At 35.9% G+C, this 15412-nt stretch overlaps 3 protein-coding genes and 1 pseudogene across 4 annotated transcripts in view; all 4 read right to left on the minus strand.

Moving 5' to 3' along the window:
* The window catches only part of LOC106296926 (patellin-1-like), a 3291-nt gene extending 1521 nt beyond the window's left edge, over positions 1 to 1770 (minus strand). The window contains exons 1-2 of one of the 2 annotated variants that reach the window (XM_013733186.1): positions 1587 to 1770; positions 536 to 1508 (exon numbers count right to left, since the gene is read on the minus strand). In XM_013733186.1, coding sequence (XP_013588640.1) covers positions 536 to 1508; positions 1587 to 1609 — 996 coding nt within the window. In that variant the 5' untranslated portion in view covers positions 1610 to 1770. Of the gene's footprint in view, positions 1 to 535 lie in introns of both variants that reach the window. The other variant, XM_013733185.1, reaches the window with a different exon arrangement.
* Positions 1771 to 4761: 2991 nt separating this feature from the next.
* On the minus strand, positions 4762 to 6908 carry LOC106296783 (annotated as a pseudogene).
* Positions 6909 to 8153: 1245 nt separating this feature from the next.
* On the minus strand, positions 8154 to 10409 carry LOC106296782 (protein NRT1/ PTR FAMILY 5.12-like). Its single transcript, XM_013733010.1, has 4 exons — positions 10217 to 10409; positions 9931 to 10148; positions 9208 to 9731; positions 8154 to 9067 (listed from the first exon to the last, which is right to left on the minus strand). The coding sequence occupies exons 1-4, from the start codon at positions 10350 to 10352 to the stop codon at positions 8287 to 8289; spliced, it is 1659 nt and encodes a 552-aa protein (XP_013588464.1). The 5' UTR covers positions 10353 to 10409; the 3' UTR covers positions 8154 to 8286.
* A 527-nt stretch (positions 10410 to 10936) lies between these two features.
* LOC106296827 (protein NRT1/ PTR FAMILY 5.11-like) lies at positions 10937 to 13196 on the minus strand. The gene is made up of 4 exons (XM_013733057.1): positions 13020 to 13196; positions 12728 to 12945; positions 12148 to 12641; positions 10937 to 11820 (listed from the first exon to the last, which is right to left on the minus strand). The coding sequence occupies exons 1-4, from the start codon at positions 13108 to 13110 to the stop codon at positions 11055 to 11057; spliced, it is 1569 nt and encodes a 522-aa protein (XP_013588511.1). The 5' UTR covers positions 13111 to 13196; the 3' UTR covers positions 10937 to 11054.
* Positions 13197 to 15412: the final 2216 nt, after the last annotated feature.

The raw sequence follows: 15412 nt of genomic DNA on the forward strand, positions 1-15412 counted from the left end.
AATTGATAAAATATTTTAAATTATAAATTACTAAAATTATTAATCCTACAATGAAAATTTTGTTATCAATAATTTAAAGTTTTTGCTATTAAAGATACACATAATCAAAAAAATATATGAGTAGAAAGCATCATTTAATAGACATTAAAATTAAAAATATACTATGTATGTTAATATCATTTGAATTTAATTACTTATCCTATCAAATTTTTTTAAAAAAATTGTTTGGATTAATAAAATTTATTTATACGTTCGCACCAATTTAATTATTTAATTATATATGTAATAGTTACTGACTTTTAATTATTCAATATATATTTATTATTTCATAATATGTAAGAACATATAATACATAAAATAATTTATATATATAATGTTTATTCCACGCAAGGCGCGGATCTTAATCTAGTATATATTATTTTCGTTAACTATATGGATTATAATATCTTTAATTGTAATTATGTTTTGGAGAATAAGTTCTTCATTGACTAAAGCTGGTTTGTATTAGTGTTATGTGTGTAACACTATTACGTACCTCTCTAGTGGCGAATTCGGGATAATTGTCCTCGAATTGCTTGACGGCACGCCTGATGAATTGCCACAACGCTCTCTTGCCGAGGCCAGGAGCGTTCCTGAAGTCGCTGACGAACACAAACGAAGATTTGGCATCAGGGCTGCTGAAATCCAGAGCTCTCACACACTTCTCCTGAAGCTGAATCCTCCAGTTGAGGAATTTGTTAAGCTTCTCCTTGTCAGAGAAAAGCTCCTTGTTCTGGAACTCACCGTAGGAGCTGTAGATCACGACATGACCTTCTTTGTCCACACCGTGAGCGAAAACCATCTTCTCGAACTCGCTCGCTTCTTCTCCGGCTTCGGCTTCTACGAGCTCGTCGATTTTGATTTCCTTGCGCCATTGGACGGTGTTTTTCAGCATCGTCAATGCTTCTTTAACCTTGAAGTCTCTTGCTCGGAGGAACTTTAGGAGGATCACGTCGGATCTCTCGTCTTGGAGGAGAGGAACTCCGTAGATGGAGACTTCTTCCGGCTCCATAGGCTCTGCCTCGGAGACTACGGTGTTCTCTGGAGGAGTGACGGAGACTATCGACTCTTCAATTGCTTCCACGGTCTTGGTTCCATCTTCTTCAGCCACGGTGTCTGACACTGCTTCTTTCTCCTCTGATTTGGTCTCTGCGGGAGCCACCGCATCAGTTTTTGCCTCCAACTTAATGGCTTCCGGTTTCTCTTCTTCCTTCTTTTCCTCTGTTTTGTCTTCTCCTTTGGTTTCCTCGGCCGGCTTCTTCTCCTCTGGTTTCTCTTCCTTCACCGGCACCGGAGAAGTGAATTCCCGTTTGTTCAAAGCCTCCCTCACGAGCTCTTTAAACTCCGCAAGTGCCTTCTTTTCAAGTTCTTCAGGGGATGGAACAATCACCTTCTCAGCTACGACTGTCTCTTCTTCTTCCTTCTCGGACTCGGCCTTCTCCTCCGAAGCAACCGTGGGAGTCACCTCTTTCTCCAGCACCGGAGAAGGTACAGTCACCTCCTTATCGGTCATTGGTTTCTCCGTTGTGACTACGACATCTGCTGATTTCTGTGCCTCTTCTTGAGCCATTTCGAAATTCAAGAAAAGAAATGGAAGGAAGAGAGAATTCTATAAAGTGAATGAGAGAAGGGAGAGGAAAAGAGAGGTTTTATATAACGGAAGGCAGAAGAGAACACACAGGCTGGTCGGAGCTGTTTTCCGACAGCTCATTTGAACGATTTCTTAGTGGGTCCTGTTCTTTTTCCTCCAACGGCCGTCTTCAGCTTCACGAATTAGTATTAGGGTATTAGCACACTTCCTATTTTTAAATCATTAACCAAATCACTTTTTTTTTTTACTTTTAGTTTTTCCTACTCAACCTTTCCCTAATTAACAATTATATTATTTAATGTATTTATAAATAAATATTCCTCGTATAAGCGATACTTTTTAAATATCGTATATGTTAATAAAATCTGAAACATATTTTGATGATCTCCTTGATTTTTGAAGATATTCTACCTCGCTTTTCTCCACTAGTCTTCAAGATTTACCCGACATGAACCTTTTGTTTTAGTCCTTACTTAAATATCCAATCTTTACAGTCATAATTTCTGTTTGAGATGAGGAAAAAGAGTGGAATCGTTTGAGAAAGAGAAAAGAATGGGGCATGGTCATGTTTTTAATAATTTTTATTTTAAAGTAAAATGTGTCTTCACATCATGACACCATGTTATATCATCACCCAACTCGTAAACATATATTACGAGTGAAAGTTGGAAACGATCATATATTTTCATAGGACCTACATATTTCAAAAAGAATCGCAGATTCAGATATATATATATTATAGTATCAAATATAAAAATATATTCTTTACCACATATCAGCACATATGCGAAACAAATTGTTCGTTTTATGGTTTCGTTAAATTTTTTTTTTTTTCAAATTAATATTAACTTTATTTGATCAAAAACTTTTTACATCAAGTGCATCTGTTTAATGAATCAAAGAATCAATCTAATAATTTATGAAAATATGTCTAGCTTATTTTTCTCCCGGGTTCCAAACCATGTAACCAGTCTTCAAGATGGCCCCTTCCTTTGCGTGAAAGCAACCAAAGGTCTGATTGTTTTATCTACGAACTTTATTAGACAGTGAGCCTCCCGTGGCTGCTCTCCATGGCGTCAAGTATTTCGTTCCCTCCATATTGAATGCATGGCTGCTTGGAATGTATATTGGACTAGAAAGTTCTTTGTTGGAATCAGCCTAGGATTGGAGATAATCTCAATGATATCACTCCAATCAGTGGTGAAACTATCTTGCAACAATCCCTCTGCAACAACCTTCCTAATTTGTCTCGAGTACCTGCAGCTGAAGAAGAGGTGTTGAAATGTTTCTTCAGCTTCATTGCACAGTATACAAATTGTATTTATCCCAGCATTCCACATGCGCATTTTATCACCAGTTGGGAGCCTGTTTCACAGAGCAATCCACGCAAGGAAGGAGTACTTAGGCGTCGAATTGGTGAACCAAATACCCCTGTTCCAACCGCGAATTCTCATGTTTTCTTAGTTGAGAATCTATTGACGAACTTCCCATCAGCTTGCTTCCATAGGGCAAGGTCGTCTCCTGATTGGCAGCCAGACGTAATGTCTCTATCTCATCTTCCACATCATTCAGAATACGAACCCTGTGCCTTCTTCTTCTATGATTGCCAAGTACATCTGCTACCATGGCGTTGTCAGCAATTCCTAAATCAGAAAGACCACGATCACCCAGAACATCTTTGAGACATCCAGGTTTCGACCAGATATCATACCAGAGAGAGGTATGCTTACCATTACCAACCTTCATTTGTAAGAACTGATTTGCTAGATCTTGAAGCTTCAATAGTTTTCTCCATACCCAAGAACGAGATTGTGTACTTCCTTAAACTGACCAGAAAGATCCTTTTCGAATGAAATAGCAATGAATTCATGTACCCACAGAGAAGTTTTCGCAGAAGAAATCCTCCATATTAGCTTCAAGCAAAAAAACTGTATTCATTTCCTTCAGTGGTCTTAGCCTCAAACCTCTCCCTTTTTTTGGCAAACATACATCCGTCCAACTGACTTTTGCTTTTGTTGTCTTGAGCTCAGGTCCTGACCATAAGAAAGCAGAACACAATCTTTCGATCACCTTCAAACAACTTCTTGGTAGTCTGGAAGCTTGTAACCAAAAGTTGGTTAGGCTTATGATAACAGAGCTTATAAGTTGCAACCTGCCAGCATGAGATAGAAACCTTCCCGTCCAAGAACTCATTTATTTTCTGATTTTCTCAACCAGAAGTAAGTAGTCAGTGACTGTCATAACGCTTGGTGAGTAGAAGAAGCCCCAAGTAGCGAACTGGTAGCTAACCTGAAGACAATGGGAATCCAATGTGGAGTTGATCTAATGACTAAGATTTCTAAATTATTTAGTAGAAATCCAAATGGTTGTGAGTTTAATTCCAGTTGAGAAATATTTGTTATCTTAAAAAGAGTTAATTTAAAATGGTTTTGATCTAGTCACATAAGGATGTGCTGGTTTTCAGACCTAAAATTTCTATACATTCAAAAATTGTTAAAAATTTATTGGTTTTAGGGGAAGAAAGATTTGATTCGAGTAAAAACAATAACATGATGATCGACTGCAATTAATTTTTTAACACTCGTAACTAATGATTGAACAGTTTTGATTTTAAAAAGTGTTAACAGTTCAACTCCGCTGTGTAGCAGTCACATAGCTAAAAACATAAAGACCACTTCGCACGTAAAGAAAATTTTGTATTTGTACAACTATAATCAAAATTATATACTGGAACCATTGTTGATGACGTGATTTGTCGACGTAACCTACAATTTATGGGTTATCGATTCTAAATGGATTACAAAAATCAGATTGTGAGGGGAAAATTCCAATAGGTACTACGTTGTTCATCGCTGGTGCCATCTTATTATTGTACATTTGTATTGTATATGTAGCTGTTTTTCCTCCCTCTTCTTTTATAATTAAGCCACTTGCTTTTTTATATATATTTTAACATATGATTGATCACAATATTCAGTACGCATATTAAAAATTTATTATATACGTTTTGATGGAGGCAAATAATCTAAGAGAAATTAGCAGCAATGACCAAAAAATATAATTAACTACGTATCAAAAAGGTACTAATATTTCTTGTATATATACGCCGAGTAGTTTGGTATGAAGCGCATATCAGAAATGCAAAAAATCAAATTAAGTTAAAAAGATCACCACAATGACACAAGATTGTTTTTAGAATTTGTTTGGTCTATTGTAAACATACGACTTGGCGAACCACAAGTAGGAGGCTAAACCAATGGAGCCGAGAGAAGCCAGAAGCCAGTAGAAGTAATCCAAATGAGCCTTGTCCAGGTCGTTATCGAACCAGCTCGTTTGACCAGACTGCCTCGTCACCTTATCAATGAAGGATATTATGAAGCTGCTTAGAAAGTTGCCGACCCCATAAATGCTTAGATTCAAAGCCATACCAATGCTCCTAAGCTCACAAGGGACTTAGTCATAGAAGAGTTCTTGCAAACCCACCATTGTCAGCATGTCCGCGACTCCAATGAATACGTACTGTGGAACCAACCACCACACGCACATCAGTGTTGTGGCATCATCCCGTGCGATTTGGAGCCTTTTGGTCTCGACCAAGGCGGCTACTACCATAGCAAGAATGGAGAGAACCATGCCTGATCCAATCCTCTGAAGCATTGTGATTCCTGATGGGCATTGAGTGAAGGATCTTGCGATAGGGACAAGTAGACGGTCATAGATTGGGATGAAAATGATGATTGTTAAGTTTATGAAACATTGAAGTGTAGCTGCAGGGACTAAGAGTCCTGGTGAGATTGACCTGTCCATTGTGGCTCCCTGCTTTGTGAAGAAAGTGTGGGATTGAGCACATACAATGGCATAGACTAAGCAACTCATCCATATGGGAACAAGCTTAAGCACTGCTTTTGCTTCTTCAATTTCAGCCAAATCACATGAAATCGCCGCCCTGTCAAGGAACCTTCCATAATACATACATAGAGGAACCAAATTGGTATAAGCACAGTTATGCCCTGAAAACATTCTAAAGAAAAGTAACATATCTCTTTATAATGTTACCTGAGCTGCTTTGAGTCATGAACACGGACCATAAGGAGGGTCTGGTTGGGGTTATATATATCTAAACCTGGTTGTCCTCGGTTCCTTACAGCCTCCATAAAACATGACTGATTCTAGCAAAAGGGTTTTTCTTTTCTCCTCTTGCAGTGCTGAAACGATAGTTCTTAGTTCCCAGAAGGAAGAGAAGCAGAGAAAGTAGCATGGAAACACTTGGAATACCAAATCCCAAGGACCAACTTAGGTTCTCTTGAATAAATATAGAGATCAAACGAGTGGTCAACACGCTAATACAGCTTCCAAACATTAACCAGTTAAAGTAAGAGCTTAAGTCATCCCCATCAAGTTGATCAGCTCCAAATACCCTAATACATGGTTTGTAACCGCCATGTCCTATGGCTATAAGATACAAAGAACAGAAGAAGAGGGTCACTTGGAGTTGACTTGGATCTTTGTGGTGAGAAGAAATCATGGTTGAAAACGACAGTTGCCCATGTCCCTATTTGTTTCACCAGATCTTCTTCTTATTAGAAATAAATTCGCAACATTATGACAGTCTTTTAACATGTGCAAGAAAAGTAGTCCAACATACCTATGGTACAAATAATTCAAATTTCTGTAAGAAAAAAAAAACATATGCTTATAAAACTGGAATATATAATTTTTGCAAAGTATTTCACCAAAATATATATATATTATATTTCTTTTTATTGGAAAAACTAAATATAATCTACTAGATTTTTTCAAGTGAAAGTAGAGAGATATTTAAGACGAATTTGTTGCATACCAAGATATACAGAGAAGATGCAACTAGGATAGTACGGAAACGACCGAGAAACGAGTCAGCGATAAAGCCCCAGAGGAGAGGCAGAAACGACACCGTTCCACTCCATGCGTTGACATTCGCAGCAGCTGCAGCCGTTGACTCTCCCAATGGTCCCGTCAGGTACGTTATTAGGTTCGAGGAAATCCCGTAAAAGGCGAAATGTTCCGCCATTTCTACACCTACAAGCGAAGAAAACACAGCGGATTCTGTGAATCTATAAGAAGAGATAACAAAGCTAATATCGTTAAGATCGATATGGGGTTTACTAACCGATGATAAGCCTTGCCGATTTCCATCCTCCAGATGAGGATCTCATGGAATTTTCGGTGGTGCCTGGATGAAGAGAGTCTTCGAGCTCATCGCAGAGGTTTGCCATTGGCTCATTTAAAATAATCATCGTTTTTTGTATTGGTCTTGACCTTTGTATATGGCAAGGTGACAACTTGTATTTAAATATATTTACTACGGTCGCTGGGACATGTAAGAGTACACTATGGTCATTTTCAACCGATTTAGTTAGTTAAACCATTGGGAAATACCGTAGGATAGATAGCAATAAAAAAAGTTTGAGCAGCAAATATAGATTTTAAGGATCAAAATGACCAAAATATTTTATTAAAAATGTAAATATACACTAATACCTCTAGGGTTAACTAATTCAAACATTACGGTTTAGAGTTAGGGGGTGGAGATTTGGGATTGAGATTTAAAATTTTATAAAATAAAAAATTAAAATTTAAAATTTGAAAATAATTTTTTTTAAATAGTTTCAAAAAATATTTTCGAATTACAAAAAGAAAATTTGAAAAAAAATAAAAAAAAATTTCAAAAAAAAAATATTTTTATAGAAAAGTTCGAATTTGAAAACATATAATCTAAAACTATAAAAAAATTATTATTTTTTTTAAATTTTTTAATTTTTAATTTTATTTTTTAATTTTTTATATATCTAGGGTATTAGGGTCCTTTTACCTATTAAATAAAATATTTTGATCATTTTCCTACTTGTGGTCTATTTTTGTGACCAAAACTTGAAAATTGTCTATTATTTACGAGAATTGCCCTAAACCATTTCTATATATTTCTCTATATTTTTATAAAATAGAAAAATTAATAAGATAAATGATGCCTATTCTAGTGTATTTCGTTATGAAAAAGTAATGTTCCTTTATTTTTTTTCCTAAAAATAGTAAGGAGTTGAAGTTGATTTTACAACAAATGAAGTATGTTAGTTACAGATTCAAAATAAAATAAATTAAATGAGAAAACAATTTTTCTGTAAAGGTATGTAGTAGATTATGTGTTTGAATTTAACCATTAAAACATTTATGAAAAATTCCCTAAGATAATTTTTTAGTTTATTTTCACAAAATAGCTCTATAGGAATAAAAATGATCAAAAGAAGTTTTATTAGATGGTAAAAATACTTTTATACACTAAGGTTAAGTGGTTAACTAATCTAGACTTAGGATTTAGAATTAAATATGAGAGTTTTGAAGATATGGTTTCAAATTTTAAAAAATAAAAAAAAATATAAAAATTTTAAAATAAAAGAGGTTATTTTGATCATTTTCCTCATTGAATTCTATTTTTGTGATAAAAACTTTAAAAAAATGTTATTGAGAGAATTGCCCAAACATTTAAGCAAAAAATAATGGCCTACAAAGATTAATAATGTCTAATAGCATATGAAAATCTGATGCTATCCCTCTAACTACTTTCATTGACCTTTTTTCTTCATTTCAATCAATATTATTCCTCAAGATAGATAAAGAGTTTACTTTGGGTTCCTGTATACATACGACTTGGCAAAATAGACAAAGGAAACGAAGGCCACAGAGCTTAGACAAGCAAGTAGCCAATAGAAGTAATCAAGATGTGCTTGGTTAAGGTTGTTAGCAAACCAACTCACTTGACCGGACTGACTTGTGGCTTTCTCGATGACGGCGACCATAAAGCTACTCAAGAAGTTGCCTATGCCAACTACACTAAGGTACAAAGATAGTCCCAAGCTCCTAAGCTCGACGGGTACTTGTCCATAGAAGAACTCTTGTACACCAACCATAGTGAAAACGTCAGAGACTCCATAGAGAACGTATTGTGGGATCAACCAACAAACACTCATTGGAACCGTGGCTTCAGGCGAATCAACTAGCCCTTGATCTCGGGCCGTCTTGAGCCTCTTCATCTCCACCAAAGCAGCTATTACCAATGAAGGAATCGAGAGGAAAATGCCGGTGGAAGTTCTCTGAAGCGTTGTGATTCCTGCTGGTCTATGAGTTATTGATCTTGCTACTGGGACAAATAAACGGTCGTATATTGGGATGAAGACGAGGATTGATAGGTTTATGAAACATTGGAGTGTTGCTGCTGGGACTAATAGTGTTGATGAGATTGATCTGTCCATTGTTGATCCTTGCTTTGTGAAGAAAGTAGGAGACTGAGCATACACAATGCCAAACACTAGGCAACACATCCAAATTGGAACAAGACTCAACACAGCTTTTGCTTCCTCAACTTCACGTGAATCACAAGAAATCGCCGCTCTGTCCAGGAATCTACAGTTTCCAAAACAACTTTTTATTGAAATCTTCTTTCAACTTTTGGATAAAAAATATTGACAAAAAATAGAAAATGTGATTATATTGAAACAAAAATAGACATAAGCTAACAACACATGTAAAACACAGCATCTCACCTGAATGTCTTTGAACTTTCTGTAGGGACTAGATGGTATGTTTCTGAAGAAGTTTGTTGTCGGTTCTTAGCTGCAGCTACGAAAACACGACCAATTCTAACGAAAGGGTTAAATTGCTTTCTGCCTTCTCCTCCGGTGCTGAAGCGGTAAGTGTGTGTTCCAAGTAAAAACAAGAACAGAGAAAGCATCATGGAAAGACATGGAATCCCAAACCCTAAAGCCCAACTCAGATTCTCTTGAACATAGTTAGAGATCAAACGAGTTGTCAATATGCCAGCTGATCTCGCGAAATACGACCAGTTAAAGTAAACACTCTTGGCTTTGGATTCTTTAGGATCTTGTTCATCAAACTGATCTGCTCCAAAAGCCCTAATACATACTTTGAACCCTCCTTCGCCTATCGCTATTAGATAGAGAGCAGAGAAAAATATCGTTATTTTGAGCTTAGAAACGCATGAGACGAGTGTTTCTTGATCTTTACAGAGAGAAGGAATCGTCGCTGAAAACGTAAGCAACCCAAGTCCCTGACCGCATAAAATCAAAAATATTAAAACTAGTTCACAATAAATCTGTTTATAATTTGTTTTGAGATATAAGGCCATAAATATTTTTAGGTTAATTTTAGTAAAAAAATTATTTATAATTTGAGGATCATGCCACGTATAATAGCATTTTAAAATTTGAAGGAGAAATACTAATTTGAAGGAGTTATCAGTTACTTACCAAGATATAGAGAGAAGAGGTTAAGAGAATGGTACGGTAACGGCCAAGGAACGAGTCGGCGATAGAGCCCCATATTAGAGGCAAAAACGCTGCCGTTCCGAGCCAGAAGTTCACGTTTGATGCTGCAGATGCAGTTGACATCTCTAACGGTCCTGTGAAGTAAGTTATCAGGTTAGACGCTATCCCCAAGTAGGCGAACTTCTCAGCTACTTCAGCACCTGCCGGAATATTCCCTTTTATGAGAATATGGTGGGAAATTTAGGTGGCCAACAAGTTAAGTGCTTACCTATGATGAAGCCAGAGGATCTCCATCCACCGGAGGTGGATCTGACGGATGGCTTGCCTCGGAGATCGACAGAGCCATCAACTATGCCGTTTAAAAGTGTAGTTCCGGCCTCGTCAGCAGCCTCAGAGATAGACATTGCTTCTTCCTACAGTTTTGTTCTAGAGTCAATCACAGCGACTGAGATCTGGTCTAGGTTTATATAAAGACATGGTTGATTAAAGTAGTTGGAACGAGTGAGCATTGTCACTATCATGTGACTGTAACTTATAAATAATTCGTTGGATTCAATCATTTTCGATTTCTTGCTTTTGTCCTCAAGCTATCGTATTTGATACGTTTCTTTTTTCAAATCATAACTTTTAGATAATTTTTTATAGAACAAGCTATTGCCATAAAAGCATTAATTAAATTCTTTTACCGACTGCTAATTCAGGAATTTGTTGGTTCAGGTAAAAATACACATGGATGTATGAAAATGTTCCATAAATAGATTGTTCGAATTAGGATCAATAACTTAATAAACAAATATTATTGATCATTGCTGATTAGAAGTAAGTTTTGTATAAAATAAAAATTCGTGTTATCTCTTCAAAAATAATTATCTTATTAAAAATTATATTGCGTATTTTTAGTTGTTATTAAGTTTCACTGAGGATATTTTACTAAAATTATCAAGTGAACAGAACAGGTCTCTAAAATTATAGAATGGTATTCAAAAAAAAAAAATCAAGAATAATTTAGTGTACGTTTACAAAATTCCTCACAATATTCAATTCATAACATGCTACTATGTAAATGGAGGAAGCTCAATACATTAGGCAGATCAGAGGACAATGCTTTAGAAGGTATTTAGTCTGTTGTACACATACGACTTGGCGAACCACAAGTAAAAGGCTAAAGCAATGGAGCTGAGACAAGCGAGAAGCCAGTAAAAGTAATCTAGATGACCCTCGTTCAAGTCATTATCGAACCAGCTCGTTTGACCAGAATGGCTTGTGACCTTATCAATGACTGATATCATAAAGCTGCTTAGAAAGTTGCCGACACCGTAAATGCTAAGGTTTAAGGCCATACCAAGACTCCTAAGCTCACAAGGGACTTGGTCATAGAAAAGCTCTTGTAAACCAATCCTTGTGAACACGTCCGAGAGTCCAATGAATACGTACTGTGGAATCAACCACCACACGCTAATTGGTACGGTGACATCATCTTTAGCGGCTTGGAGCCTTTTGATCTCGACCAAGGCGGCTACTACCATAGCAAGAATGGACAGAAAAATCCCTGTGCCTATCCTTTGAAGCATTGTGATTCCTGATGAGTTATGAGTGAATAATTTACCCATTGGGACGCGTAGGTGGTCGTAGAGTGGGATGAACACGATTATTGTTAGGCTTGTGACACCATGGAGTGAAGCTGCAGGGACTAAGAGTTCTTGTGAGATTGACCTGTTCATTGTGGCTCCTTGCTTTGTGAAGAAAGTATAGGATTGTGCATATACAATGGCAAAGACTAAGCAAGTCATCCATATGGGAACAAGCCTAAGCATCGCTTTTGCTTCTTCAATCTCGTCTAAATCACATGAAACCGCTGCCCTGTCAAGGAATCTGCATCGTTTCCAAGAGAAACTGTCAAACTTTCATTTTTACCACAAACAAAAAAGAACTTTCATCTCAATCGGGTTTTGATTTAATCATTATCCCTCTTATATTTACCGGCTGAACCAAGATGGTGTAAACACAAACGTGGGCTAAGAGTGCTAGATTTTTGAATTGATAGTTACTTCTTATTGGTTATTCTATTCCGATCTGGATTACTATATCACTTCAAATCAAATTTGAGTAATAAAATGTTATTTTGATGTAAAATATAAAAAAATAGAACGTGGGATCCAAGATTCTAAACAAGAAAAACATCTATGTTAACTATGTTACCTATATTCCTTGGAATCTTTGTGAGGTAGGAGAAGGAGGTTCTCTTTCAGGTTATCTACATCAGTTTGCTTTTTGTTCTTCAATGCCTCCACGAAAACACGACTGATTCTAGCAAAAGGGTTTTTCTTCCCTCCTCTTCCAGTAATTACGCGGTAAGAGGTAGCTCCGAGGAGAAACAAAAACAGAGCAAGTAGCATGGAAACACTTGGAATACCGAACCCTAGTGACCAGCTTAGGTTCTCTTGGATGTAACTAGAGACCAACTGAGATGTCAGTATGGTAATACAGTTTCCAAACATTAACCAGTCGAAGAAAGAACTCTTGGCTTTCGCCTCTTTTATATCGTTACCATCGAATTGATCAGCTCCAAATACCTTAATACAAGGTTTGTAACCGCCTTGTCCTATGGCTACAAGGTAGAGAGAGCAGAAGAAGAGAGTCACTTGGAGCTCTTGGGAATGAATCATGGTTGAAAACGTCAGCAACCCAAGTCCCTGTGTTGTTTTGTTTCATCACATCAGTTATTTTAAGGAACTTTGATAATAAAAACATTTTAAGAGGAGATTAAATTGTTATATACCATGACATATAGAGAAGATGAGATGATGATAGTACGGAAACGACCGAGAAACGCATCAGCTACAAAGGCCCAGATAAGCGGCAGAAACGAGACCGTTCCACTCCAAGCGTTGACATTAGCCGCAGCTGAAGCTGTTGACTCTCCTAATGGCCCCGTCAAGTACGTTATCAGGTTAGTCGCTATACCATAGTATGCGAATCGCTCAGCCATTTCTACACCTACAAAAATCATTAATGAACACGAATCAGAACTGCAAGAGAATCAAAAGACTATCATTTAGACTTTTACTTACAGATGATGAGCCTAGCAGATCTCCATCCACCAGAGGAGGATTTTACGGCTGTCTTTCCAAGCTCCTCCGCCGCGACGCCGGTGTTAGACATTGTGTTTGTTTGTTTGGTTTTTTTTTTTTATGTTTGGAAATTTATAAAGACATAGAAATTGCTTCTTGTAATGGTTTTGTAATGCATGTGAGATGTATTAAATGAAGGTAGTCGGCAGGTTATATTGGTGCATAAGATAACATTTAAATAGTTTTCTCGTGCAGCGGATGGTGCTTTCTTTTATCTTTTTGTTCGAAGTCGTTGCCTCGTTGGAACACGTTCTTGTCTTTCGTCAATCATTAGAACATGTTCAATTAGTCGAAAATAATTAATAAGAAGCCCGCGTTAAATGGTTTCTGTTTTATATATGAGCAGCTGGTGTTCCAAATAGATATAGTCAAACAGACTAACTATTTTGACATAAAAAGAAAGTTGATGTGACCACCACAGAAGAGCACAAAAGATAAGCCAATTATGTACCTTCCATTATTTGTGAATGTGTATTACCAATATTTAAAAAATTAAATAATAATATAAAATACCAAAATAATAGTTTAATTAGTTCTCTCCCCACAATTACCAAGATAATTGTGATTTAGTCTTTCAACGCTAGGACTTGACATTTTATCTGTTAAATTTGATTCGATTCGTTATTCGTTTCGATTCGATTCGAAAATTTCAGATATCCGTAAACCTTCGAAACAAAACAAATACTAAAAATCAATATCCGTTAAAATCGAAGCAAATCACAAATATTAAAATTTTGGGAAGCGGATATCCGATCCGATCAGGTAATATATAAATACATATATATCTTGATTATATTTAAATTTTTAAAATATATAAAATTATATAATTGTTATTCTAACGTATGATTTGACAAATTTTATTCACATTATTATTTATATAAAAATATTACATAAAAGGAAATGAATAAATTTATGACAATTATAATTTTTTTCTTAAGTTTTTTCTTATTATAATTGTTAACTAAGTTTAAAAAAATTTATAAAATACGTAGATTCACTATTTCTTTTAATTTTTATCTTATATATCATGCAAAAAAAATATTTTATGAAACAAATTTGTATCAAATTTTTAAGATTATTTGCATTAATCAGAACATATGAGATATCCGTAAATATCCGCAAATATTTATTTATTTTTCGGATATCTGTTTTTCCGAATATCCGTATTTTTCCGAAGCAAAGCAAATCGAAAAATTATATATCCGTGTCATACGAAGAAAATCACAAATACCTTCAAAAACCCGAATATCCAATCCCTGTACAGGCCTATTCAACACTTCTCGACTATGGATATTAAACATGCTAGGAATATCTCTTACTTGAAGTAGAAATTGTTGATCTTAAATTTTCCAATGATTTTGTCAGGTATGTTATTGGGTAAGACTGGCCCTGAATCCAAGTAAAACCACGCTTCGCCTTGCCACACCAACATTAATATTTTTATTTATCGGCCTTTATTTTAATCTACAGTTAAAAATTTTGATTATAAACTTTCATCCCATGAAATCAAGTCCTTTCTTCATTGATTTTGTTAGGATCACAAGCTCGAAACCTCGATCACTCTCAATCTCTCACTCAACGCAATACTTCAAAAAACGTAAACACAAAAGAATGACACAAGACGATTAACGAGTTTGGGCCCTCGATATGAGTAACAATTCTACTTCTCGAGTTGATCTTTCTTAGCCAATTCACTATGATCTTGCTCTCCTCAGGTGAATCAAATCGAATAATCCCTCTTTTCTCACAGTAGAACTTAGCTCACAAGAGAGAGAGAGTTTATTACGCACATTAAGTCGATTTTAACCCACCGTAAACCTTGGGCTAACCGCCTTGCTGAACCGGATAAACCACCCTCTTCAATCTTGACAGCTCAAAATTGACATAACCAGTCTTGGTTTAAGCTAATCTGGATTGACTATCATCATCAAAGCACTACAGATTTGTTATTCAGTTCTTACTTTCTAAAAACCCATTACCTGTCAGGCCCAACCTTTCTATATTTTCATTAATTCGAGGAAAAAAAATATCATGTGCATGTATTTCTATTAATTTATATTGTTCCTCGGAATTTCCTCGGAATATTCTGAGAAAATACCGAGGAACTAGTGTTTGGGGTTTCAAAACATCAATTTTTTCTGCCGTATTTCATTTCTTATACAATTGTAATGCATACCATTGAGGATTCTTTGTATAGATGAGCATAAACCATGAAATAACAAATTTCAAAACGAATTGTAAGTATTCCCTTTACCGTTCATTAAAGTGTATAAGTGTTTCTCTTATGTTGTGGGGATTTCGTTCATACAATCGGAAAAGTGTTTATTATAGGG

This window comes from Brassica oleracea, chromosome C6 (genome assembly GCF_000695525.1).
Source record: "Brassica oleracea var. oleracea cultivar TO1000 chromosome C6, BOL, whole genome shotgun sequence".
Lineage (NCBI taxonomy): Eukaryota > Viridiplantae > Streptophyta > Magnoliopsida > Brassicales > Brassicaceae > Brassica > Brassica oleracea.

Bases quoted from the DNA above. Each gene is read 5' to 3' on its own strand.
- LOC106296782 (XM_013733010.1), bottom strand. From the start codon at position 10,352: ATGTCTATCTCTGAGGCTGCTGACGAGGCCGGAACTACACTTTTAAAC. The intron at 10,149-10,216 runs GTAAGCACTTAA...ATATTCCGGCAG, and splicing joins ATCCTCTGGCTTCATCATAG to GTGCTGAAGTAGCTGAGAAG. The intron at 9,068-9,207 runs GTGAGATGCTGT...TGGAAACTGTAG, and splicing joins GAAAGTTCAAAGACATTCAG to ATTCCTGGACAGAGCGGCGA.
- LOC106296827 (XM_013733057.1), bottom strand. From the start codon at position 13,110: ATGTCTAACACCGGCGTCGCGGCGGAGGAGCTTGGAAAGACAGCCGTA. The intron at 12,946-13,019 runs GTAAGTAAAAGT...TGATTTTTGTAG, and splicing joins ATCTGCTAGGCTCATCATCT to GTGTAGAAATGGCTGAGCGA. The intron at 11,821-12,147 runs GTAACATAGTTA...GAAACGATGCAG, and splicing joins AAAGATTCCAAGGAATATAG to ATTCCTTGACAGGGCAGCGG.